This window comes from Halichoerus grypus, chromosome 8 (genome assembly GCF_964656455.1).
Source record: "Halichoerus grypus chromosome 8, mHalGry1.hap1.1, whole genome shotgun sequence".
Classification (NCBI taxonomy): Eukaryota; Metazoa; Chordata; class Mammalia; order Carnivora; family Phocidae; genus Halichoerus; species Halichoerus grypus.
The window spans coordinates 125281874-125309711 of record NC_135719.1 but is presented as its reverse complement, the minus strand read 5'-3'; the positions used below and the strand labels follow the sequence as shown (position 1 = coordinate 125309711).

At 37.3% G+C, this 27838-nt stretch overlaps 1 protein-coding gene across 2 annotated transcripts; it reads right to left on the bottom strand.

The window, feature by feature from the left end:
• Positions 1–12116: 12116 nt before the first annotated feature.
• FCF1 (FCF1 rRNA-processing protein) lies at positions 12117–27830 on the bottom strand. Of its 2 annotated transcripts, none has more exons than XM_036114449.2 (8): positions 27745–27830; positions 27365–27432; positions 25812–25883; positions 25061–25209; positions 18699–18771; positions 14380–14467; positions 13098–13192; positions 12117–12386 (listed from the first exon to the last, which is right to left on the bottom strand). In XM_036114449.2, exons 1-8 carry the CDS (start codon positions 27745–27747, stop codon positions 12338–12340), a joined length of 597 nt encoding a protein of 198 aa, XP_035970342.1. In that variant the 5' UTR covers positions 27748–27830; the 3' UTR covers positions 12117–12337. The 2 variants fall into 2 exon arrangements, with proteins under 2 accessions (XP_035970342.1, XP_077910088.1); XM_078053962.1 differs by lacking the exon at positions 27745–27830 and adding an exon at positions 27588–27738.
• Between the last annotated feature and the right edge of the window lie 8 nt (positions 27831–27838).

The window sequence follows — 27838 nt, the reverse complement described above, 5'->3', positions numbered from 1 at the left end:
CATCCATTTTCTTCCTTCTTCCTTAATAAAATTCCAATTTTGCTCATGTGTTCACATCTCCCCATATATATCCCATGTCACTCAGAAAAAGCTGACCATCTCCAGCTCCATGAATCATGATTTTATCTTCCCTCTTGCCATTTATTGGGAGATTCTGTAGTAACCGAATCAGCACATGATCTTTCTTTGGCCACCCAAGGGTTGGCATCCACCCAAAGTTGATACAATCATACTGAAGACAAGGATTTTTATTACATGATTGGGAAAGAAGCCCTCTTTCTTTCCAATGGATGTGAACAAGGAGCTTGTTGCTCCAATTGCTGTTTACAGCCAACTGGGGGGTTTGATGACAAGTTAAGACTTGAGGGATGTAGAACTTCAGCTGATTGTACTGTGTGTAGAGCTACACTACTTTTGAAATTCCTGTTATTCAAGATGCATTTCCTTATTGTTTGCACTGAAAGAGCTATAACTTAAATCTGGATATATAGCCTAAGGATACATATGGAAACAGGAATCTCAGACACACAGTTGGGCCCCATGGAAACTCAGAAACTCTACTAGGCACTACAAGAAGGGCTGCATATGTGGATCTTACAGAGATTGGAATGTGTTTCAGGATCTCAGTGGTGCTTAGGACCCAAAGTAGATGTAGCTGTTACTCCCTCAGCGTTAGGAGGTTCTTGATCGATTCCTACCCCGGGACTCCAACATTGTGGTACTCTGGTGTTAGATGGACCGCTGCTTTTATGTATGGCTTCTATTCTGTCTATGACTATTCAACTCTTCATGTCTTTGGATCTAAATTCCCCAAAGAGAGGATCTACTTCCTTAGGACAGAACTTTCCTAACAGCCCACCTCATGATCTCTTGGCCAATCTGTACATTGGATATTTGTGGGTAATTTGCCCGTAACTTTGACTCAATTAACAGAATCAAGTTTGTGATCATGAAGGACCAATTTGGCAATTTATATTGAAGGAACCTCTTAGAATTGACCTATGTGTGTGCTATTCATGCTAGGCTTCTGTTCAGCACATGGATGGATTAATCACTGAATAACTTAGGCTCAAAGTTTTTTCATCATGTCAATCTCAAAATCTTTATCCACAAATGGTACCTGTAATGCAACATCAGCCCTTATCTTTGCTGGAACCTCTGATACCTTAATTACATATCTCAATCTTTTATTTCTATAGGCCTCTCAATTCCCAATTTTTTATATTTCTGTTAGTCAACCTTCTTGAGCCCCAGCCCCTTGACTGGTCCTTAACCCCCAGTTCACTGCTCCTCTCAGTGGTTTTACTTCTTTTCCTATCAATCCTTTAACCTATGTTATGTCAATTCAATCTCTCTTGCATGCACCCTCAACTCTTTGTTCTACTGTGGTACTTGACCTGTAAATTTCCCCTATAGCTTACTGAACTTTCTTTTGCTGAATGGTTATGGAGAAACCACACAGCATTCAATTAGTACTACTACTAATTCAGGTTCTGCAGTCCCATAGTTTTCACCATTACTTTGCCATCATTTTATGTCATCGACTTCTCCCACTCAGTACAGTAGCTATTTCAATCCTTCACCACTACCTCAAGCCCTGACCCTCAATAAATGGCCTCACTTTCAACTTTACAGAGAGAGACCAATAGGCACAAACTCCTTCAACTTCTGCTCACACTCCTACATACTAATCTTTACAGGCAGCCACCCCAGCCTCCTATCCTCCAGTTTTGAGTGGCTCTTCTCCCGTCCCAAGTTAATGCTGGTCTTCATGTTCTAAATTCCATCCCTTGACACTACTCTGTCAGTTATATTTTCTCTCTACTGTGTGTTTCACTTATTTTTTCACTTTTTATTTTGAAAAATGCCAAACCTAGAGAAAAGTTGTAAAAATAGTAAATAAACACCCCTCTACCCTTCATTTAGGCACATCATTTGTTAATGTTTTCTCACATTCTCCTTCTTCCTCCTCCTTTCTCTCTCATCTATGTATGTATGTATGTACGTATGTATGTATGTATGTACGTATGTATGTATGTATCTATCCATCCATCTTTCCCCAAACCATCAGTTACTTGAAGACACTGTGACCCTTCATACATAAACCTTCAGCATGTATTTCCTAAAACAAGAGTATCCTTACATGTAATTACAATATAATGTTCACGCTAAGGCTATTTAACATAAATATATTATCTAGCAATCAGTCCATATTTAAATTTCCCTAAGTGTCCCAACAATATCACTTATGGCTTCTTGGTTTTTTTGTTTTTGTTTAAAGGTTTATCTATTTATTTATTTGAGAGAGAGAGAGAGGGAGCAAGTGGGGGGAGGAGCAGAGGGAGAGGGAGAAGTAGACTCCCCGCTGAGCATAGACCCTGATGTGGGGCTTGATCCCATGACCCTGAGATCAAGACCTGAGCCAAAATCAAGAGTTGGACACTCAACTGACTGAGCCACCCAGGCATCCCTGTTTGTTTTGTTTATGCGTGGAGCCCAACACAGGGCTTGAACTCATGACTCTGAGATCAAGACCTGAGCTGAAATCAAGAGTGAGATGCTTAATGACTGAGCCACCTAGGTGCCCCCTTCTTATTTTTTTTTTTTTTTAATTCAGAGTCCAGTCAAGGATAACACATTGCATTTAGTTGTCATGCCTTGTTAATCTCCTTCGATGTAAAATAGTTCGCCGGCCTTTTTTTTTTTTCCCCTCTCTCTCATGATATTGACATTTTTTAAGAATCCAAGCCAATTCAGGTCATGATCTCAGGGTCCTGGGATCAAGCCCTGCATTGGGCTCTGCGCTCAGTGGGGAGGCTTCAGGGTTCTCTCTCTAAAATAAACGAATCTTAAAAAAAAAAAAAAAAAAGAATCCAAGACAATTTTTGAAGAATGTCCCTCAATTTGGGGTTTGACAGATAGTTTCTTCATAATTAGATTCAGGTGAAAAAAATTTAATTTGGGGAACAAAAATATTACATGGGTACTGTATCCTTCTATACTTCACATCACATTGTATCCTTCTATACATCACATACATTATGCCAGTTTATCACCTTAATAGTAATATCAAGTTTGATCATTTGGTAAACTAATCTGTAGGGTGATACTTCCAGGCTCTGGAAATATCTTGTTCCCCTCCAGTTTTCAACCAATGGTTCTAGCATTCACTGATGATTCTTGCCTGAAACAGTATTACAATGGTGATTATAAAACAACAATTTTATATTCCTATCATTTCTTCTACACTTAATAGTTGTGATATTCCTATATATGAAAGGTCTCCTATCCCATTTTATTTGTTTATTCTTAGTATCTTGTGGACTCATGGATTCTTTATTAAGAATCAGTATGGGGCTGCCTGAGGGGCTCAGTCGGTTAAGCATCTGCCTTCGGCTCAGGTCATGATCCCAGGGTCCTGGGATCGAGTCCCACATCAGGCTCCCTGCTCAGTGGGGAGCCCGCTTCTCCCTCTGTCTGCCGCTCCCCCCTGCTTGTGCTCTCTCTCTCTCTGACAAATAAGTAAATAAAATCTTTAAAAATAAAAAAATAAAAATCAGTATGTATCAACATGTTGTACACCTTAAATTTATACACTGTATGTCAAATATAGTTAAAAAAATCAATGTGATAATCCATTACTGTCATTATTAATTTTGATGATTAAACTGTCTCAAATGTGGCCAGCATGAGCCTTTTCAAGCTGGTTCCTATTTCTTTTCATAGGTCCCCATCAGTTTTTGAGCACTTCTTTTCATTTTTCTATAATTAAAAAAATTCCTTATCCTGGAGAAAGACCAAGATGCTGACATCATGGGCTCCTGAACTTCCCTCCTCCCGTGGACACACAGAATGTACACACAAAGCAATTGCCTCTGAGAGAAATTCAAAAACTAGCTGAGTGACTACTATACATCAGGCAAATGAGAAATACTCACCTCACAAAGGGTAGGAAGGGCTGAGACATACTGTCATCATGAAGCTCATCCTCAGCATAGCACCAAATTGGGAGGGAACCCCCAAGTCCCATCTTCTTCCTGAGGAGTGAAGGGTTTGGACTACACATCTAGTGCCTCAACTTTTAAGGCTTCCACACCAGGGATGGGTCCCCAAAACACCTAGCTCTGAAAGCCAACAGGGCTTATGTCCACAGGCCTGTATCAAACAAAGAAGCAGTTCTTAATGGGAATGGGACTTCCTTTGATAGTTAAACTTTCATTTCAGACTGTGTATTGCTTTGATCTTACATCTATTTTTTTATTGTACTAAAAACCACATCACATTAAATTTATCATCTTTATCATTTTTAGGTGTACAGCTTGTGAGTGTTAAGTATATTTACATTGTTGTGCAACAGATCTCTACAACTTTTTCATCTTGCACAACAAACTCTATATCCATTAAACACTAATGTCCCCTACCCCCCTCTCTTCTGCACCTGGCAACCATGTTTCTACTCTCTGTCTCTGACTTTAGCTTAATTTAGATACTTGATGAGTGCAATTATACAGTATTTGTCCTTTTGTGACTGGCTTATTTTGCTTAGAATAATGTTTGATATTTATCCATGTTGTAGAATGTAACAGGATTTCCCTCTTTTTAAAATCTGCATAATAGTCTGTTGTGCAAATATACCACATTTTCTTTATCCATTCATCCATCAGTGGATACTTGGGTTGCTTCCACCTCTTGCTTATTGTGAATAATGCTGTAATGAACATGGGTGCACAAGTATCTCTTTGAGATCCTGCTTTGAATTCTATTGGATATACACACACAAGTGGGATTGCCAGATCACATGGTAATTCTATTTTTGATTTTTTTGAGAAACCACTATACTGTTTTCCATAGTGGTTGTACCATTTTACATTCCCACCAACAGTGAAAGTGTTCCAATTAATCGCATATTGACGGCATCCTTGCCAGCACTTATTTTCTGTTCTTTTGAATAGTGGCCATCCTGATGGATGTGAGGTGGTATCTCACCATGGTTTTAATTTGCACCTTGCTTATGATTAGTGATGTTGAGCATCTTTTCATGTGCTTATTGGTTATCTGTGTATCTTCTCCAGATAATTGTCTATTCGAGTCTTTTTGCCCATTTTTAAATTGGGTTATTTGGTTTTTTGTTCTTGAGTTGTAGAAATTCCTTATAATTCCAGATTTTAATCCCTTGTCAGATGTATGATCTCTAAATATTTTCTCCCATTCCAAAGTTGGCCTTTTCACTCCATTGATTGTTTCCTTTGAAAGGAGGAACTGTTTAAATTTGATGTGGTTCCATTTTTCTATTTTTGCTTTTGTTGCCTGTGCTTTTAATGTCATATCCAAGAAATCATTGCCGAATCCAATGTCCTCAAGTTTCCCCCCCATGTTTAGTTTTAGGTCTTATGTTTTGGTCTTTAATCTACTTTGAGTTAATTTTTTTATGATGTAGGAGTTATTTTTCCTTCTTTTGCATGTGCATATCCAGTTTTCCCCAGTACCATCTGTTGACGAGACTGTCCTTTCCCCATTGTGCAGTCTTAGCACCCTTGTCACAAATCATTTGGCATTATATGCAAGTGTTTATTTCTGGGCCTTCTATTCTGTTCCATTGGCCTGTATCTCTGTCTTTATGTCAGTACAACACTGTCCTGATTACTATTGCTTTGTAGTGTGTTTTGAAATCAGGAATTGTGAGGTCTCCAACTTTGTTCTTCTTTTTCAAGATTGTTTTGGCTATTTGGGATCCCTTGGGATTCCATATGAATTTTAGCATTTTTTTACTATTTCTGCAAACAAATATCATTGGGATTTTGATAAAAATTGCACTTAATCTGTAGATCGCTTGGGCAATATGAACATTTTAATGATACTGAGTCTTCCAATCCAAGAACAAAAGGATGTCTTTCTATTTCTTTGTATCTTCCCTGATTCTTTTAGTAACATTTTGTAATTTTCAGTGTACAAGTCTTTCACCTCCTTAGTTAGGTTTACTCCTAAGTATTTTATCCTTTTTGATGTTATAGTAAACTGGGATTGTTTTCTTAATGTCTGTTTTTGAATTGATCATTGTTAGTATACTGAGGTGCAACGAATTTTTCCATGTTGATATTATGTCCTGAAACTTTGCTGAAATATTAATTAGTTCTAACATGTTTACAAGTGGTTTCTTTGGTACACCTGAAACTAATATTACACCGTATGTTAACTGGAATTACAATAAAAACTTTTAAAAAATGGTTTCTTTAGGGCTTTCTACATATAAGATCACATCATCTGTGAACAGAGAGAATTTTACTACTTCATTTCCTATTTGGATGCCTTTTATTTCTTTTTCTTGTCTAATTATTCTAACCCAGACTTTTTAACATGTGCTTTATCAGTTGATACAGGCTAAGTTATGCTACAGTAATAAAAACAAACAAAAAGCCAACCAAATCTCATAGCTTAAAATAACAAATGCTTATTTATCATTCACTCCAATATTCCCATCATTAGGCTGGGATCCAGGCAAAGCAAGTTTCCATCTTTGTTTTCATGACTGTCAAGAAAAAACAAAGGGGGCAAAGCTAATCACACAATGACTTTTAAAGTGTCTGCCTAGAAATGAGTATGTCATCTTCACTCACATTGCCACACCTAACTTCAAAGCTGGTGGGGAAGAGCAGTCCTACCCTGGGTCCATAGAACAGAGAGTTGGAAATATTTGCTGAACAGCACAAATCAACTGCTACACTCCACCCTTTTAGTTACCAAATATTGAGCTCACTTTCTCACTTTCCTTACCAGAGGCCAACCCCCCTTCCCCACAGAGACATCCTCAAAATCTTGTCCAGTCATGACATCATGCTCAAAGTCCAGGATATCTAGGTAAAGCATATGTATATGTAGTATATCATTATGTACTGTATTTAGTAGTATCATTATCAGGAGGTGTGGCTTTTTTTGATCTAAAGACCTATGCACCAAGAGGGCAAATTATCTGCCCTCATATACCAAATACACAATTGCTGGAACAGGAACAGGACAACCACAGTGAACACTCTCACTCAGAAAAAGAAAGAAAAAAGAGCACATAGAAATGACTGGTTTTCAGCAATTCTGTCTACAAGATAAGCCACACAAGGTCACCTCGGTTTCGGGATAAGGAATTCACAAAAAAGGCTAAAAATAAAAGGATAGCCAAAGGTATATAAGGCAAATGCATTACAAAAAAGAAAGAGAAAGCAGAGATCCTGTTCTTAGTATCAGAAAAAATAGAATTCAGGCCCAAATGCATTAAATGAGACAAAATGGATACAATATAATGCTAAAGGCTACAATTCACAAGAAATATATCAGTTATGAGAACCCACGCACAAAATAACACAGTAGCAACTTTCATCAAGTGGAAACTTTAAGAAGTACAAGGGGAAATAAACAAAACATACTAATATTAGGAAACTAATGCATTCCTCTCAGCTTGAGACAGATCAAAGAGTCAAAATAAGAAGATACAGAAGACTTAAACAATCAAGTAGATCTTATGGATAAATATCAAAACTTTTACCCTGATAATATCCTGATAATAGGGATTGTACCTCCTTTCCAAGTGTACATGGACTGTTCATAAAATTGACCTTGTGCCACTAAAAAACCCTCTATATTTTCCATATTGCATATTCAAACAGCATATTTTTTGTTATCTTTTCCCATCTTTTAATTTACCTAAGTATAAGCTATGCACAACAAAATGCACTCATTTTGTGTACATGTCAATGCATTTTGACAAATCAATATATCCAAGTAACCATCACAACAATAGAAATACAGAACATTTCCATAACCCCCCCAAATTCCTTTGTATCTGTACAGCCAACCTGCCATCCCCACCTCAGGTAATTAATGATTTACCATCACTATAGATTAGTCTTTTCTAGAGTCTCATATAAATGGAATCGTATAGTATGTATTTTTTTGTGTCTGGCCTCTTTTGCTCAACTTGATTTTAAGATTCATCTATGTTGCTGTATCAGTTCTTTTCTTTTATTGCTAAATAGTATTCAATTGTGTGAATGCACCACAATTTATCCATTTACTTGTCCATAGATACTTGGGTTGTTTCCAGTTTTTATCTTTTATGAATAAAGATAATATAAACACTGGTGTACAAGTCTTTGTGTGAATATTGTTTTCATTTCTCTTGGACAGATTTCCTAGGAGTAGAATTACTGGGTTGTGCAGTAAGTGTATTTTCCTATCATGTCCAACTGTTCTGTGTCATTTTGTTTTAGGCGTGTTTTGTAATATCACACAGTCATAAGATTTAAAAAATATCCAACCTGTGCAGTTGTCTTTTTTTTTTAAGATTTTATTTATTTATTTGAGAGAGGGAGAGAGAGAGAACACACGAGCGGGGGAAGAGGCAGAGGCAGAGGGAGAAGCAGACTCCCCGCTGAGCAGGGACCCTGATGTGGGACATGATCCCAGGACTCCTGGATCATGACCTGGGCCGAAGGCAGACGCTTAACCGACTGAGCCACCCAGGCACCCCTGTGCACTTGTCTTTTAATAAGAAAACTTATTTAGTCACATTCATCATGACTACTGTGCATTTGAACCTTTCTCTACCATCTTACTTTATGTTTTCTATTTACCATTATTTCTTCTTCCCTCCCCTCTTCTGCATTTTTTTTCTTTTTCCTTTTTCGATTTACAGATAGCAAAATATGCAAATCTCCAGTGATGCAGTTCATTGGGTTTTGACAAAACCTGTTTTGTTTTTTTGAGTTTTTTTTTAATGATTGAGTTCCCCTTTTCATTTCTTCTCTCTGTTGGTTGAGAAGACATATATCTTACATTAGTTAGGATTAAGTTTGACTATGCAATCTAAGTAAAAACCAGGTTGGCTTTTCCAAGGTATTGGCAGATATGATCACTCAGTTTCAAAGCATACATTACCTAACAGCAGTCCCACAGAAAAAGAGAACAACTCTCCAGTAAAAGCTCTAGTTAAGACTATTTGGCTTGAGTTTGATCTCCCAGGTTTGAAATAATCGCAATGGCAAAGGGAATAAGAATATTCTGATTGGTCTAACCAGGAAGATGAAACATCCATATTATGTGCTGGGGTAGGAGTGAGCCACAATCCAGTCCTATAACAATGGTTTTCTCTAAGAGGAATACTGTTAGCAGAGAAGGGAGGGTAGGAAAAGAATTATTTTCAGACCTTTTACTACCCATATATGTATATTACCATATAAACAGTTGTATAATTTTGTGGTTTAAAAAAAAGTAAAACAGGTATCACACCATACCTAATTGTTCTACGAGTTGCTTCTTTTTAACATTAGGTCAAGTAAGTAACATAGCTCTGATTATTATTAATTGTGGTAAAATATACATAAAATTTACCATTTTAGCCATTTTTAAGTGTATATAGTTCAATATCATTAAGTACATTTACAGTGTTGTGCAACCAATCTCCACAAATCTTTTTGTCTTGGAAAACTGAAGCTCCATCCTCATTAAACTCCCCATTCCCCACTCCCTCCAGCCCCTGGGAACCACCTTTCTACCTTTTCTCTATTAATTCAGTTATTGTAGGTACTTCGTAAGTGGAATCATAGTATTTATCTTCTGGTCTTATTTCACTTACTCAAGGGTCATCTGTGTTGGAGCATGTGTCAGAATTTCCTTCCTTCTTAAGGCTGCATAGTATTCCATTGTTTGTATATACCAATTTTGGTTATTCGTTCATCTATTGATGGACACTTGGATTGCTTCCACCTCTTGGCTACTGTGAATAGTGCTGCTGTGAACATAGATGTGCAAATATCTCTTTAAGATCCTGAGTCGATTCTTTTGTATATACTCAGGAATGGAATTGCCAGATCATATGGTAATTCTATTTTTAATTCTTCCAGGAATCGCCATACTGTCTTCTCTAGTGACTGTACCATTTTACATTTCCAACAGTGCACAACAGTTCCAATTTCTCCATATCCTTGTCAATACTCATTATTTATTTATTCTTAATAGTAGCCATCTGAATAGGTATGCAGTGGTATCTCATTGTGATTCTGATTTGCATTTCCCTAATGATTAGTGATAGTAAGCATCTTTTTATGTGCTTGTTGGCCATCTGTATGTCTTCTTCAGAGAACCGTCTATTCAAGTCTTTTGCCCATTTTTAAATCTACTTCTTTTCAAATGCTCATGACATTCCACAGTATAGCTGACCCTTGAACAATATCGATTTGAACTGCATGGGTCCACTTATACATGGATTTTTTTTTTTTATACAGTATTAGAAATATTAGAAATATTTGCTCTTCCTTATGATTTTCTTAACCTTTTCTCTAGCTTATGTTATTATAAGAATACAGTGTATAATACATATAACATGCAAAATATGCATTAATTGTTTATGCTACCACTATGGCTTCCAATCATGAGTAGGTTATTAGTAAGTTTTTGGGGAGTCAAAAGTTATCCTCAGATTTTCAACTGTGTAGGGCATCAGTCCCCCAACCCTTGCATTGTTCAAGGGTTAACTGTAGAGATGTAACATAGTTAAGATTCTTTTGATGGGAATTTACATTCTTCTCAATTTTTCTCTATTATAAACAGTGGTGAAATAAGACGCTTCTAGATGCTTCCTTGTTCCCATGTGTGAATGTTTCTTTACACATTTATATTGTACTTATGCACTTACGTCACACTAACCATGTATATTAAAGAAAATCACCTGTATAAAGCTATAAATAACCCAAAAATAGAATTGGGCTCCTTGGGTATCTGTAATTTTTATTTTAATGTCTCTTGCCAAACTTCTGTCTAAAACGGTTATATCTATCTGCACTCTTCTCAGCACTGCATGACTACTCACTTCTTCATACCCTTGTTATATATATTGGAAGATCTTTTGGTCAGCCACTTGTCTTAATTTGGGGGGGCTGCCTTGCACAGAATCTGTAATTTTAATATAGTCACACTTACCAATCTTTTCTTTTATGGCTTTTACATTCTCCATCTTATTTAAGAATTCTATCCAAAGATTATAGGCATTCTGTGTTTTTTCTAAGACTTCCATAGCTTAAAAAAAAAAAGTTCAGATCTTTGATCCACTTGAAATGTATTCTTATGAAGGATATGAAGTAGGAATACAAAAACTTTTTTCAGATGGATAGCCAACTCCCCATTATGATACTATAATAATCACTGACATTTACTGAACAATAATTAAATTGTGTCATGTACTATTCGGTTTCATTCCATCTTACCAGGTTTGTTTTGAGAATTAGACAACACATTTTCAAGAGGGAGCAAGGAAGGCACCAAATGGTTACGTACTATGCCCAACTCATACAGATAGTAACTGGTGGAATCAGGATTCTAACCCCACTAAGAATTACTCCACACTATTTGGCCTTAAAATTTCCTTTTCCCACAGATTTGAAATACTATCTTGATAATATACCAACTTGCCATAAATATATCGATCTGTTTATGGACTTTCTATTCTACTTCAATGATCTATTTGTCTATTCTTACACTACCTCGTGACCATTTAAAATATCTGATCTTGTTATTCACCTTAATTAAAATTTTAATAAGCTCCTGTTGACCTCACAATCAAGTCCAAACCCTTTAGCATGTCATATAAGGCCCCCTCCCAGCCATCTCCTACCCCTGGAGTCTCAGATGTGGGTACGATCTCTTTCCCCTATGTTCTAGTTAGAAAAACCTTCTAGTAGTTGTATGCACAGGCCAAGCAATCATTCCATGTTAACATCCATGTCTCTGTGCTTTTGTTCATATGCTTCCTATGCCTCATTTTCTTTACTTCATATACTGGGCAAGCACTTATTCATTTTTAAAGATTAACTCAAATATTACTACCTCTAGCCTTCCCTCCCTCTCCATTCTAACCAAGTAGAAAGAAAGAAATTCTTTTCTCACATACAGGTCTATTCCCTCATACTTTTAACCTGGCACCATTATATTACTATATTTATTCATATATATGTTTCTCTTTTCCCCTATAATAATACGAATGTCTTCAGGGCAAGACCCTACCTTATTAAGTACCTAACATAACCTTAATAAGTATTTATTGAGTAAATCAATATAAAACAACAACCATCAAATTATATGAGCAATCATCTGATTTATAAAAAGATGCAACAATATTTAAAATGATACAAAATACCAATTTCAAAACATCAAAAAGTAAGTGTTTTTAACCATAGTCAGCTCATAACAGAGCAAATGGGTAAGAAGAATAATTCATGCTACAGCATACTGCTAATACGAACGGGCAACAGAAAAAGTTGGTAAAGGAAGGCAGAGGAACTCTATCTTTTAAGAATTAGAACCGAGGGGCTCCATAATCATCTGGCATCCGCTCAATGTTGTACCTGATCAGGACAAAAAATTAACACTGGTAAGAAAGGTGGGTCCAGAACCCACCTAAAAACCCATCCTTTACTGACTGCAACACTTTCACCTCCCCACTATGAATCCTTTTTGTCAGTGGGAACATTTTAAAGGGATATCATAATGAATGATTTATAGCAAAATGCTGACTTTAATATCTTTATTCTTCAAAGTCAGAAAGTTAACAAGTTGAGGGAGCCAGGCACTAAGTCCAGGTAAGCCCAACTCCTCCCACTATATTGTGTTCTTCCCAGGTTGAAAAGCGAGACATTAATAGACTGAGCACTAACATGGGAACATCCAAGCAGGATAAAGATCAGTTTTTTTTTTTTTTTTTTAAATAAGCTTTGAGTTTCCCAGATAAGGTGCTGATCACATATACTAGGCTTTCAAAAAAAAAAGATATTTCTGGCCAAAAAGATTAGCTTAATTTCAAATACTGCTTTGTATTTAGAGCTACACATCTCTATTTCTTCTAGTAATCTTACTGTAGCATGGGAATGTCTGCCTCATTCCCAAATCGTAGTTTTATCTTTTGCCCTTGTTCTTGTTACTTTGTCTCATTTCTTCAAATATAACTATGTGAGCCTTTGATATAACAATTGCTTTCACATCTTCCTATAACCTGACCTCATTTTTAATTGATATCAGCTATATACTTTTAATCGCTTCCCCCAAGAGATAGTTCTCACCTATGGTTAGAAATGTACATGATGGGAACTCCAGGGATCTTCCGGATCCTTCGTTTAAGGTCCCGGTCAACTGTGGCCACAATGTAACACTTGTGCTGTAAGAGACACCATTGAGTGTTCACACATTGAGTCTACTTAGTGATACTGAATAATGGTACACTGGCTAATCTAGAGAATTACTCATTTTCACAGTAATTAGCGAAGGAAAGGTTCTAACAATTTGTTGAGTACCTACTATGATCTAGGAGTTCATATTTATAAAACACATAACAAGTTGCCAAGGGGGAATGTAGCTCTAAGAATCTTAAGGGGGAGAAGATAGAAAAATTATTTAAAAGCTGCAAATTGTTTTTTGTCTCATAAGTGGAAGGGACTTTCACATTTAGGGCAGATGATTTCTTGGTTTGGGGAAACACCCCAAAAGACTCAATGCAAAGGCAGAGTAAATGCCTTAGACCGGAGGGCACAGCTTTTGCCTTTCCTGGAATCTCTGGGCTTGGGCCTACTCTGAGAGCTCCTAGGGGTGGAGGTAGGCTACTTCCTCAGCCATGAAGCCAGAATGGATCTCCAGGACAAGTCTGAGCCTAGGAGTTCTGAAAGCAGTACCATTTAGCGGCCAGCTGTATTATATTTTACTTCCAACATACCCCAATCTCCCATTCAATTTTGAAAAGAGTTGTAGCCTGGTGTCAGCTGTGCTGTGGGAAGTTAAGGCAAATGCTGTCTCCACCCATGGGATGGAGTGGCTAAAGGGATGGCAGTGTGGTCACCAGATGAAGATGATTATCCCCAGCAGAGGAGGCTCCAGTAAGGGCAATCAATGGCAGAAGTTCTTGTGGTGCTTGACAAGGAGGCCAGAACAGAAGAATCAAAAACCTAGTTATTCCAGGTACTTGTAAGACAGCAAGCATCCTGGGACACTCAGATGTAAGTGAGAAACACTTGCTTAGGCATGGTGGAGAGGAACAAAATTCCTGCATGGGGGGAATAATGGAAATGGATGATTTCTGATTCACAGGGAGGTGAAACCTGATATTATATGTATACTCACTCACTTAAAGCATTTTATAGAGATGATTGGTGGAATAAAGAATCAGTAAGTGCCCCAAATCACATACCCAATTAAATGCAGGTGCTGAGATTTGAAATCCATGTCTCCTCCCCAAGCCTGTGATTTTCCCATTACAGTCAGAGTATACATTTCCAATCCACTTCCTCAAGTAAATAAGGGCACCTACGCTTCCTGTGAAGCACAAAGTCAACATTTAAAAACTGATGATACCTGAGTTACTCTCTGTACTAAGCAGTCATCTGCATAGGTTCCTTTGTGTGTGCATGGTAATCGTTCAAATCTTGGATCCTTGGCAATCCTAAAGGGTTACAAAACTGGATTAACAACAATTCAGGCAGTTGGATAACTTTCTGACTCTTTATCTGTGAAATAAGAGTGACTTGATCTATGTAGAGATTTTAAGGCACCTCTCACCTCCTGCAACTTATCTTCTAATTGGAAAGACAACTGAGAGAAGCTGGTGTGCCTTAGGTCATGTAATCTTCACAGAACTTTGAATTACGTTTCCATTTTACAAACGAGGAAGCAGATTCAGAGAGATTAATTAACTTGTTCTAAGTACACAGGTGGGAAAAGCCAGGATTCAAAACCAAACAATTTTAACCTAACCATTTCACTTTTAGAAGCTGTCTTACACAAATGTGCAAGAATATAGGCACAAGGATGGCCACTACAGAACACTTTATAATAGTGAAAAACTGCAGATAGTCTGAATATCCATCAGCAAGGTAAAAGTTAAATATATTTTGATGCCCACCCTGTTTAAAAAAAAACAACAACACGAGACAGGGCTATCTGTACCAACATGGAAGGCTTGCTGAATAAACAAACTCAAAAAAATTCAAACTGTTGAATAAAAAAAGTCACTGAACAATATACATATATGATTCAATTAAGGAAAGACAAATCTCTTTCACTGTCTTTCTCTACACTTGCATTTGCTTAGAAAAAAGGTCTGGAAAAACATATACTAATTATACACTAACCCTTCTCAGTTGTTACCATTAGGGTGGAAGAATGGACAAAGTGTGAATATGCCGGGGGACTTCTACTTTTTATTGTATATACATGTTTATATTGTTTGCCATAAATAAATCAAACATGTTATTTTCATACAAATTTGAAAAAAGAAAAACCCCAAGTCTGTGATTCCCAGAACCATGTTCTTCCTATTACATAATGATGAGTAACAAACTGAATAAAACTACAAGGCAGCACATAGGTACCAAGTGCAAGAAAAATATTCCATATTGCAGTAGTTCAGAGCTAAGTCACTGTGAATTTGGTATACTTAAAAAAAATTATATGAAGATTAAATAAAATAAAGATGAAAGAATATTCCACGCAAAGTGAGGGCAGGCATGTTCCAAACAGGGCACCAACCATCTATAAAACGGTTCATTGGTGTTCAGGGAAGAGCAAGCACATCTTTGGTAGGGAGAGAGTGTTTGTGCAGAGGAGAGTGAAACAGGGCTGGGAAGACAGAACTTTCTGCAGTGATATTGCCAAATTGCTCTCCAAAGTGTCCACTTTACATCCTTATCTGTTGAATATGAGAATTCCCACTGGTCTCCAGTCCCAACTATTCATGGCATTGTTAAGTAGACTTTTCAATTCTTGCCAATCTGCTGGGTATGAAATGATATCTCCTTGTGAATTTAAGGATTTTGTCTTTTTCTTATGGATTTGTAGTTTTTATGTATTTTGAAAATAAACCCTTTGTTGATTATATGCATTACTAGTATCTTCTATCTGTGACTTATTGTTTTGCTTTGTTTATGCTGTCTTTTGTTATAAAGTAGTATTCAATTTTTTTTTTTTTAAAGATTTTATTTATTTATTTGACAGAGAGAGAGAGCACAAGAGAGCACAAACAGGGGGAGGGTCAGAGGTAGAGGGAGAAGGAGACTCCCTGCTAAGTAGGGAGCCCTATAAGGGGCTCGATCCCAGGACCCTGAGATCATACCTGAGCCCAAGGCAGATGCTTAACCGACTGAAGCTACCCAGGTGTCCCAGTATTCGATTTCAATATAGTCAGATTGATTAGTTTTCCATTATGGTTTGGACTTCTTCAGAAAGCCCTGCCCACTCCAAAATCACTAAGATAGTCTCTATATTTTCTATAAACGTCTAGATACTTAATCTACCTGGAACTGATTTTTGTGAAAGAGGTAAGAATCCAGTTTTGTTTCTTTCCACAGTGATAATCAATATTTTAATAGTTTATCACTTTCCCATTCAGCTAAACAGTGCTACCACTCTTATACATTGGGTTCCCATTTTTCTTTGCCTTTAAAAAAACTAGCTTTATTAGGTATAAATGAAATATAATAAAATTCACTGATAGTACGTGTAAAATTTGACGAGTTTTGACAAATTTATATATCCATGTCCCTATCTCCATAATTGAGATATAGAACATTCCTGTCACTACAAAAAGTTCCTTGTGTCCCTTTGCAGTTAATCCACTTTTTTCATGCTCAGCTCCAGTTAACCACTATATTCTATTAGTCTAGTTTTGCCTTTTCTGGAATTTCATATAAATGGAATCACACTTCTGGAGTGATGGAAATGTTCTATTTCATGACTATGATGGTGGTTCCATAACTGTACACATTTGCCAAGCCCAGCAAATTATACAATTAAACTTGGTGAATTTTACAGTACGTAATTTATAACTTAAAAGGTGACACACAAAGAGACGCACAAATTCACTGGTACATCTTGGACCTTGATTGAATCTTTTACCCATGCATGATTTTGTAATATTCATTGATCATTTGGAAAATACCAACTCATTGAATCACACAAATCTTCCCAAATATTAACACATTTCATTATACAATACCAAAAAAATCATACTCAGTATCTTCAGTGGTCTCAACAGAAAGGTCTTTAGTACTGGGATTGTGATAAGCTCATGATTTTTCAAAACTCCAATTTTCAGTGCTCGCTTTGGCAGCACATATACTCAAAACTCTAATTTTCACTTGAAAGCTTGAATTTTATCATTGGCAACTAATACCGTTAAGTTGTTTTCCTTGAAGTAACAGATTCACTGCATTAATTTTTGAGAAACTATCTGCAAAATATAGTCTGAAAAATCAGTGTTTGTCAGTTATTCTTCACATAAAAATGATATTCCATGAAAAAGCAGCTGGTTTGGCTCACAACTCAAACAAGCACAAATGCTTTTCACTAAGGCAAGCTTGACTCTTTGGGTATGCAACAGAAATGCTGTAGGTATATTTTACACTTCATCACAAGGAATACCGACGTGTACTCTAGGGTCGAAATTTAACAAAGTCAACAAATTCTACTGCTTCATCAAGGATATTCTTAAGGGACTCTGTTTTGGGGCTTTTTTTTGAAGATTTTATTTTATTTTATTTATTTATTTAAAAAAAAATTTTTTTTTTTGAAGATTTTATTTATTTATTTGACAGACAGAGACACAGTGAGAGAGGGAACACAAGCAGGGGGAGTGGGAGAGGGAGAAGCAGGCTCCCCTCTGAGCAGGGAGCCCAACGCAGGGCTCGGTCCCAGGACCCTGAGATCATGACCTGAGCCAAAGGCAGACGCTCAACTGACTGAGCCACCCAGGTGCCCCTAAGATTTTATTTTTTTAAGTAATCTCTAAAACACCCAATTTAGGGCTCAAATTTATAATCCTGAGATCAAAAGTTGCATGCTCTACCGACTGAGCCAGCCAGGCACCCCTGCATTGTTTTTGTTTTTTGTTTTTAACTGCCAGTGAGTGGCAGTGAAGAATACGAAGTCTACTAACATTATTTGGGTCCACTGTCTTGATTGGTACTAAGGCACCAGCATTTCTGCCATCAGTATAAATGTCAGCACAGTGACAAAGACCGTTACGTCTTGATATTATTATGAAAATAGTTTTGTTAAGCTCCCTGCAAAGATCTCCGGTCTCCTACGGGTCGATGGACCATACTTTGGGAACCACTACTTTTAATTCAAGTGTACTTTCTAGAGTAAGCTCAAAACTCAGAATGTGAATCCTTTAAGTGTGAGATTCTAAAAGAGATATCTAGATAACTAATAAAAAGACACCTTCTAATTGGAAATCTAGAGGAACTTAAAAGGAGGCCTACAAGACCAATATGACTACCTAACTTCATTCACAAAACTTCAGCTTAGGGGTGCCTAGGTGGCTCAGTCGGTTAAGTGTCTGACTTCAGCTCAGGTCATGATCTTGGGCTCCTGGGATAGAGCCCCAGAGACCGGCCAGCTTCCTGCTCAGGGGGGAGCCTGCTTCTCCCTCTCCTCTGCCCACTGCCGCCCCCCCTCCGCCCCGGCTCATGCTCTCTCTCACATAAATAAATAAAATCTTTAAAAAAAAAATTTCAGCTTAAAATTCTTTAACCTTCAAATGTTTGCTTTCTTGATCATAAATAGTTAACTAGTTTTTTATATTTAAACTAATTATCCAAGAAATCACACAGCAAATAGATGAAGGAGGATCAAAAGAATCTTCAGTATACCAATCTAGACTAGCTCCTTCCTACCTTAGAGCCACTCGATACTTTTGCCCCAGTTTCTCAATTTCAGCCATTACACAGTCAGTTATACAAGGGATACCTGCCAGGAAAAAAAAATACATATTAATAACAGAACCTGTAAAGAAACTTTGGTTTTACTCTCTAAATTATATCCCACTGAGAGTCTTTAAAAGACCCATGAGGCTTCTGGAATGACAGAATAACACACTGAAATGAACAATGAGAACTAGAGGTGGATAAAATCCGTTTTGATGAGGAGACTAGAGAACCGAACGGTCCCAACCCCACACTACAGATTCATAAAGTGTCATGAATGTGCCTGGGGGAAAAAAATTAAGCTAGATCCCTGTCATTCTTTCTATATTAAAATAAATTCTAGATGGAAAAAAATTTAAATATGAACTAAAAGAAACCATGCAATTAATCAGAAAATGTAAATTTGATCACATAAAAACAAAACACTTCTGTTTGACAGCTATCAAAGTCATATTAAAATACAAATAAACTAGGAAAAATATTTCTACACATTCATCAAGGGGCGAATTTCCTTAAAATACAAAGAGTTTCTAATGATAGCTTAAGTTATGTGCTATTTGCCAGACACTGGGCCAAGCACTTTATGAGGATAGCTCACTTCATATTCAGAATAATTTCTATCAGGTAGCATTGTTATTATTATCATCCTCATTTTATAGATCAGGAACCTAAGGCACAAAGAAATAAGTAGAAGCAAATGGTGAAGCCGAGATTTGAATGGAGACAGTCAGGCTATAGACTTTTTTTGTTTGTTTTTTTAGTTTTATTTTATTATGTTATGTTAATCACCATACATCATTAGTTTTTGATGTAGTGTTCCATGATTCATTGTTTGCGTATAACACCCAGTGCTCCATTCAATACGTGCCCTCTTTAATACCCATCACCGGGCTAACCCATTCCCCCACCCCCCTCCCCTCTAGAACCCTCAGTTTGTTTCTCAGAGTCCATAGTATAGACTGGATTCTTAACCACCATGCTACATTTCAGTTCATACACTTCAGGTCATAGAGGAAGACACACAATGGTCAATGAGCATAAGCGTGCTCAATCTCACTCCTAATTAAAGAGCTATAAATTGAAACAATATTTCATTTTCTACCTATTAGAGCGGCAAAGATTAAACAAGGAAAATACCCAATACTGAGGAAACAGGTATTCTCATACTAAGTAGGTGTAAAAATGTGTATCACTATTTTAGGGCAATTTTGCAATACCTGTTAAAATAAGAAAATATACATACCCCTTGATATTGTAATACAGCTTCTGGAAATGTATCCTAAAGAATTACTCTACCCTAACAGAGACATATTCACATAGATATTCACTAAAACAGCCTTATTTATAATAAGGTAAAAACTGCAAGTAATCCAAAATATCTAATAGGATATCGACCTTTAAAAATCATATAAATACTATGTAAACTAAAAAAAAGAATGAGGTCCACTATATATACTGACACAGCAAAACGTTCAAGATATATTTGTTCAAGGGGCACCTGGGTGGCTCAGCTGGTTAAACGTCTGCCTTTGGCTCAGGTCCTGGGATGGAGCCCTACGTAAGGCTCCCTGCTCAGCAGGAGTCTGCTTCTCCTTCCTTCTGCTCTCCCATCCCCCACCCCAGCTCGTGTGTGCACACGCTCTCTCTCTCTCAAATAAATAAAAAACCGTTAAAAAAAAGATATATTTGTTATTTGTTCAACGTAAAAAGTAAGAAAAAATGGATGAGTAATCTAGCCACACAATGGAATATTATTTGGTAATGAAAAGAAGTATGTACTGATACATGCTTTAACACAGACAAGCCTTGAAAACATGCTAAATGGAAGAGGACAAAATATTATATGATCTCACTTTAATGAAATGTCCAAAATAGGCAAATCTATAGAGACAGACTGCAAATTAGTGGTTGTCTAGGGAGGGAAATGGGAAAGGTTGGGGATGATGGTTAAGGGGTTCAGAGTTTCTTTTTGGATAATAAAATATTCTAAAATTGACTTTGATGTGCTAAAAGCCATTGAATCATACACTTTAAATGGTATGTGAATTATATCTCAGAGCTGTTAAAAAAGGCACAAAGACAAATAGTAAATAATCTATGATCCATTTTCATTAATAAAATAAACAAAAATAACCTATAATTCACAGAGATTGTATACGAAGTTTTAGAAGGGCACCTGCGTGACTCAGTCAGTTAAGGATCTAACCCTAGATTTCAGCTCAGGCCTTGATCTCAGGATCGTGAGTTCAAGTCCCACAATGGGCTCCGCAATGGGCTCCACGCTGGGTGTGGAGCCTATTAAAAAAACATAAAAAATAAATAAAATAAAAATAAAAACTGTCCCTCTCTGGGGAAAGGCATTATAGGGAGCTTTAATGTTTTTATGCTAGATTTTTTTTTTACAAGTACAGAAATATTTTTGAATGTGGACAAAGTTAAATTTTAAACTAAGTACAATGTCCAGAAGAAAAAGCAGTTGTAAAATGGAGATATGAAATCAGTAAGATCAGACAGTCATGGAATCAGAGGGCATTACGCACCTTAAGAGGATCAATTTCAGAGCCATGTAGCAGTAAAGCAAGCAAGGGCTTGCATCTGGAGCAGGAAAGTAGGCCCAGGAAGAGGACTATCAAGAAAGGGAAGGTAACAGGGAAGAGCACTCATGGGCAGAAAAGAAAGCTGATGGAAAGCTAACTATCCTCCCTTGTTGGAATATCAGGCAGAAATGGGACCAGGAGCTATGAAAAGGTCAAAGGGGCATCTTTAAGGGAAGAGGAAGATAAAGGTCTTCCTTCAGGTATAAAGGCAAGTGAGGAAAAATTAAATAGCTAGAGCTTAAAAACAGTTAAGGAATCTCCTAGGTAACTGAATTTGTACTGTACTCGAATGTTGAATGTTTCTTCAACCTTTCCTTTGAGGTATTATGTTACATAGAAGACTACAGAAAGTGGTATTTTCCTTAATAAGTTTTTATTTATTATTATTATTTTTTTTTTTAGAGAGGGAGAGAGGGGTGGAGAGGGAGAGAGAGAATCTTAAGCAGGTTCCACGTCCAGCATGGATCCCAAAACCAGGTTCGATCTCACAACCCTGAGATCATGACCTGAGCCAAAACCAAGAGTTGACGCTTAACTGCCTGAGCCACCAGTCAAGTTTGAGGTGCCCCAATAAGTTTGTTTTCAAAAAAGGCACAGTGAGACTTCAACAAATGGTGTTGGGGAAATTGGACAGCCACATGCAGAAGAATGAAACTGGACCATTTCCTTACACCACACACAAAAATAGACTCAAAATGGATGAAAGACCTAAATGTGAGACAGGAATCCATCAAAATCCTAGAGGAGAACACAGGCACCAGCCTCTTCGACCTCAGCCGCAGCAACTTCTTCCTAGAAACATTGCCAAAGGCAAGGGAAGCAAGGGCAAAAATGAACTATTGGGACTTCATCAAGATAAAAAGCTTTTGTACAGCAAAGGAAACAGTCAACAAAACCAAAAGACAACGGACAGAATGGGAGAAGTATTTGCAAATGACATATCAGATAAAGGGCTAGTATCCAAAATCTATAAAGAACTTATCAAACTCAACAGCCAAAGAACAAAGAATCCAATCAAGAAATGGGCAGAAGACATGAATAGACATTTTTCCAAAGAAGACATCCAAATGGCCAACAGACACATGAAAAAGTGCTCAACATCACCCGGCATCAGGGAAATCCAAATCAAAACCTCAACGAGATACCACCTCACACCAGTCAGAATGGCTAAAATTAACAAGTCAGGAAACGACAGATATTGGCGAGGATGCGGAGAAAAGGGAACCCTCCTAGGCTGTTGGTAGGAATGCAAGTTGGTGCAGCCACTCAGGAAAACAGTATGGAGGTTCCTCAAAAAGTTGAAAATAGAGCTACCCTATGACCCACCAATTGCACTACTGGGTATTTATCCCAAAGATATATCTGAAGGGGTATATGCACCCCAATGTTTGCAGCAATGTCCACAATAGCCAAACTGTGGAAAGAGCCAAGATGTCCATCAACAGATGAATGGATAAAGAAGATGTGGTATATATATACAATGGAATATTATGCAGCCATCAAAAAACCCCCCCAAAACCAAAATCTTGCCATTTGCAACAATGTGGATGGAACCAGAGGGTATTATGCTAAGCGAAATAAGTCAATCAGAGAAAGACAAGTATCATATGATCTCACTGATACGAGGAATTCTTAATCTCAGGAAACAAACTGAGAATTGCTGGAGTGGTGGGGGTGGGAGGGATGGGGTGGCTGGGTGATAGACACTCGGGAGGGTATGTGCTATGGTGAGCGCTGTGAATTGTGTAAGACTGATGAATCACAGACTTGTACCTCGGAAACAAATAATACATTATATGTTAAAAAAAAAAACCAAGTAGATAGTAGGATGGGAAAAATGAAGGGGGGTGGGAATCGGAGGGGGAGATGAACCATGAGAGACTATGGACTCTGAGAAACAAACTGAGGATTTTAAGAAGGGAGGAGGGTCGGGGGATGAGTTAGCCTGGTGATGCGTATTAAGGAGGGCATGTTCTGCATGGAGCACTGGGTGTTATATGCAAACAATGAATCATGGAACACTACATCAAAAAAAAAAAAAGAAAAGAAAAGGCACAGTGAGAGCATTTAGCTGTACACATTATAGCTGTCCTCCAAGGTATCCATATCTAGAAAAAGCACTCCTCTAGGATGAAAGCTTTCCTAAATGGTCACCATTTAGATAATAGTGATGGAACTATAGAGTCAAGGAAACAATTCACCTTCAAAGGGCCATGCCTGAACCCTCCATTGATTTCATTTATAAGTAGGTCACAGCATTCCTAGATAAGCAGCTAGCACACTTTACTTATAGTTATAAAAAAGACCATGGGAATACAAAAAGTCTACCAAAGTTTAGTGTCTTCCCTCATCCAAGGCCACCCTAGTCCACTCTCACAGGCAGGTAGGGCCCCCAGTTCAGGTTATTCTTTATTATTCCTACAAGCTTAAAACAATTAAAGTTTTTTTTTTTTTCTTTTTCAAAGATTTTATTTATTTGAGAGAGAGAGAGCACATGAGGGGGGGGAGGGTCAGAGGGAGAAGCAGGCTCCCCGCTGAGCCAGGAGCCCGATGTGGGACTCGATCCTGGGACTCCAGGATCATGACCTGAGCCGAAGGCAGTCGCCCAACCAACTGAGCCACCCAGGCGCCCAAAACAATTAAAGTATTACATATACGTAGCTTAAAAAGAAATATGGAAAAGTCTGTATGAAAAAATTACTGTTCCTTGATCCTTTCCCACCCACCAATTCTGATCCTTACAGACCACTATTTTACTTCATTAGCTGTTTTTCTCATTTGGTGGTTACCTTCATATATTGATATAATAAACTTATACACTTTTATATTTATTAATTTTATGGCATTTAAAGAATTTAGGTCTCTTACTCATCACATTTCTTAGCCCATCTTCCAAACTTATTAGTTTCAATAAATCAATAAACAACATTTACGTTACTATCACTCTATAAATGTTCATTAGATAGCATCCTTTAAAAATTAAAGGACGTGCAAATTTTTTCCTTTGATTTATTCTTTATGGCAAGGTATAAGTCTAGTTTTCATTTGTACCTTTAACTAGATGATTGGAAAAAATATAAATGTAAATCCACCACAAAATGCAACAGATCTCATTATTAGGAAGTGATTCCCTTGTACATGGCCTAGATTTTCTTCTTCTTACTCATGGTAGTGAAGGAAGATCACTTGAAGGAGGGGACACCCAAACACAAGAGAAAGCTACTAATGGTAAACTGCATACCTAGGTGGAAATAAACTACGTCTGGTCCTTTGTGGTGCAAATAAATACGAAACTGAATAAACTTAAGATGTTAAGCAGCATCACTTCTAGTTCTGTGACCATAAATAGCAAAATATCTTATTTAGCTTTTCCACAATGGAGTGAAATGGAAAATGTTTCCTCCTTAATATAAAACAATTCTGAAAAATGTAATAAATTTTCATTTACCCAGAATTTTAAAATCCAGAATTCTAAAACAAAAAATGCCCACCCCATGTTCAAAATTGATGTCCACAACATCAAAGCAGGCTAAGTGTGTTCTGATTGTGAGGTTTAATTACTCCCAGTCACGTCTGCATTATATTTCAATTCACCGAAAATGGTCATTGCCACAGTGAGCAAATTAAATGACCAGAAATCCAACTAACTAGGACCCCACTCCCCTCTTTTCATGTATTTGGATAATTATAATTACTCTGTACAAATAACATGAAATGCAAAAGTATGATACTCACACTTGGCATACAGACAGTCCATCATTGACTGTACTAAGTCAAGTTTCGCTTTAATGGAAAAGTTGATAAAGTTGGTATCAACCAGGATGTGGTAAGGTGGGCCCAGCTGTGTGTTATATTGGAAGAATAAGCAGGAAGGATGTTGGGGGCTGAAGGAAGAAGATACAAAACACAAAGTAATGTCTACATTGATGCTTTGATATCAACAATGCAAATGAAGTTCTGCTTCGAACTGTTTGCTATAGATTAAGCTCCTTTTTCCTTATTCATTGGAAATAAATCCTAATAAATCCTGTGACGAAATATCCATTACCAATCTAGGGCAAAATGAGATAATAAAGAAAATATGATAAGGTTTCATAAAATTAAGTGTATTTATTTAAAAGGAATGACCTTTATCCTGAAATTTTGTCCTTACTATTTTTGGTGAAACATTCTTTCATCAAATGCTGATCTGTTAAACAGTGACAACTGTTTCTTTTGAAAGATCTTGGCAAAGAAGAAAAATTAATAATTCTAGATCTAATCCCTAAGATTTTAGGGGAAATTTCACTGCTTCATGAAATCCAAAAACTTTCGAACTACTGGAATGGATACATGCTCACTAATATCACTTTCATTTGCATAGTTGTGCCAGACTTACAGATGGCTTACAAAACAGCTTAGGGAAAGCCCGGATTTCTAAGACTTCTATGGTTCTGAAATCTCTCTTCTACATTTAAAGGAAAACTTGAAATTTTTGATTACTCACACTTCTCTTTCCTTGAGTGCACTGGGATCTTTCTTTTCTTTCTTTTTAGGTTTTAATCTGTCCTTCTCTTTACTAGGAAAAAAGAAAGTAAATTAAATGCAAAAGAAAAAAATCACTGCAGTTATAATCTCATTCAACATGTAAAGTTTCTTTCTTCTTTCTTCTTTTTTTTTGCTTACAGAGGAAATCCTATTTTGTGATTTTTTCATGTTAATATCCATAGCACAGATAATTGCGTGGGAAGTAGGCTGAAAGTAACTAATCAGTTAAACATAATGAAATTTAAGAATCTCTAGCCAATAATCCATAAAAATTGTTAATGGGGGGGGACGCCTGGGTGGCTCATTCAGTTGAGCATCTGTCTTCAGGTCAGGTCATGATCCCAGGGTCCTAGGATTGAGTCCCGCATTGGGCTCCCTGCTCAGTGGGGAGTCTGCTTCTCCCTCTGCCTGCTGCTCCCCTGCTTGTGCTCTCTCTGACAAATAAACAAAATCTAAAAAAAAAAAATTGTTAATGGGTAAATAAAAGTTATACTGTCATTTCTTTGTCAGAAGCTCTTTGTATCAAGGATCAAAATCCACTTCAATGCGGTGAAGAAACAGGCTGACATTTATCTTCTGAAGACTCAAATGTTCCAACAGTAGGGAGGAAAAAGTTTCCCCCATATGCCCCTTAAAAAAGGCTAAAATGTAAAAATACATACACAAAATTTAACCCTTAACTGGAAATAAAATATTATCAATGAGGCAAGTTCCCTAAAAATTACATAATACATACATACTAAATGCTGAGAATACAATTTAATAACTCTGAAGGCCATTCCTTTGTTCTAAGGTTATTAAACACAATGAAGACCAGTCTTTTTTCTTTTCTCTCTTTCCTTTCCTTCCTTCCTTTCTAAAGTAAGCTCTAGGCCCAAGGTGGGGCTTGCACTCACCACCCTAGATCAACAGTCTGATGCTCTACTGACTGAGCCAGCCAGGTGCCCCAAGACCAGTCCTTATTTCCTAACTTTGTTCTTCACTGAAGCAGGGAAGCTTACAATAGGGAATGTCATTTCACTCTCCCACAGTGGTTTAGATTCTTGTAAGATTTATAAAATGGAGACATCTAGGTGTTTTCCCATTCTTTCTTTTAAAAGTATTTAAGTGGCAGGTGCTGGGGACACAAGACAAACATGGTCTCTGACCTCACCGTCTTTCAACAATTTTAACATTTTTTTCCCCTGGGGAATATAAGAAGTGTAATGGCAAAAACACAAAGATATTCCTACCTACCAAACTCCTAGGAGGCTTAAATGTGATATCGTAGATAAAATATATAAAAACGGTGGAAGAGAGCGAACACTTCAGTAATGTTTAATTTCCATCCCCTTCTCCAGAGTAATCGCTCAGCATCTAAGTGGCTGTTACACACTTGCCTACTATCCTATGCTATATAAAACCAAGACACAATAATTTTTAACGTAAACACAACATAATGACAAAACTTTTACTACTTGATGCCCTCTTAACTCTTATATCTTTGGGAATAGATTGATTCCGGATACTCACAGCCTCTGATCTCGGAGACTAAGCATTCGCTTCATGGTCGCATACTTTCTTGCTTTCTTTTGCTTCCCCTTGAAACAGAAATGTTAGAGTTAAAAGAATTGGAAATACATCGTATCTTCTTGAGTTCTTTCTCTTGTTTTGTCCACTCCCTTCCCTTCTTCCCTCAAATACCCAGCACCTCTTCTCCTCTGTGCCCCAAACTGGTCCTCCTGTCCCCACTCACTAGAGCACAGCAGGCAACGCTCGAGCAGTTTAAGAACTACAATCAGAATGAAAACAATTAAGGGTAATACAGAGGAAACTTGGCCAACGGCTGATGGGCTCAATCTGCTCCCCTAAAATGTGGTCTTACAAAGTCACTTCTCAAACCCTCCTCTCACCATGTTCACGCCGTGCTCTTGTTTCTTCCGGAATCACGAACCGCGCGACACTTCTGCGTCATCCAAATACTGCTTCCTGCAAAGGCTGGCCCGG

Coding starts and splice junctions, on each gene's coding strand:
- FCF1 (XM_036114449.2), bottom strand. Junction 25,884..27,364: donor AGTCTCCGAGATCAGAGGCT/GTGAGTATCCGG, acceptor CTTTTTTCCTAG/TAAAGAGAAGGACAGATTAA. Junction 14,468..18,698: donor AAGTATCGAGTGGCTCTAAG/GTAGGAAGGAGC, acceptor GTAACCCTTTAG/GATTGCCAAGGATCCAAGAT.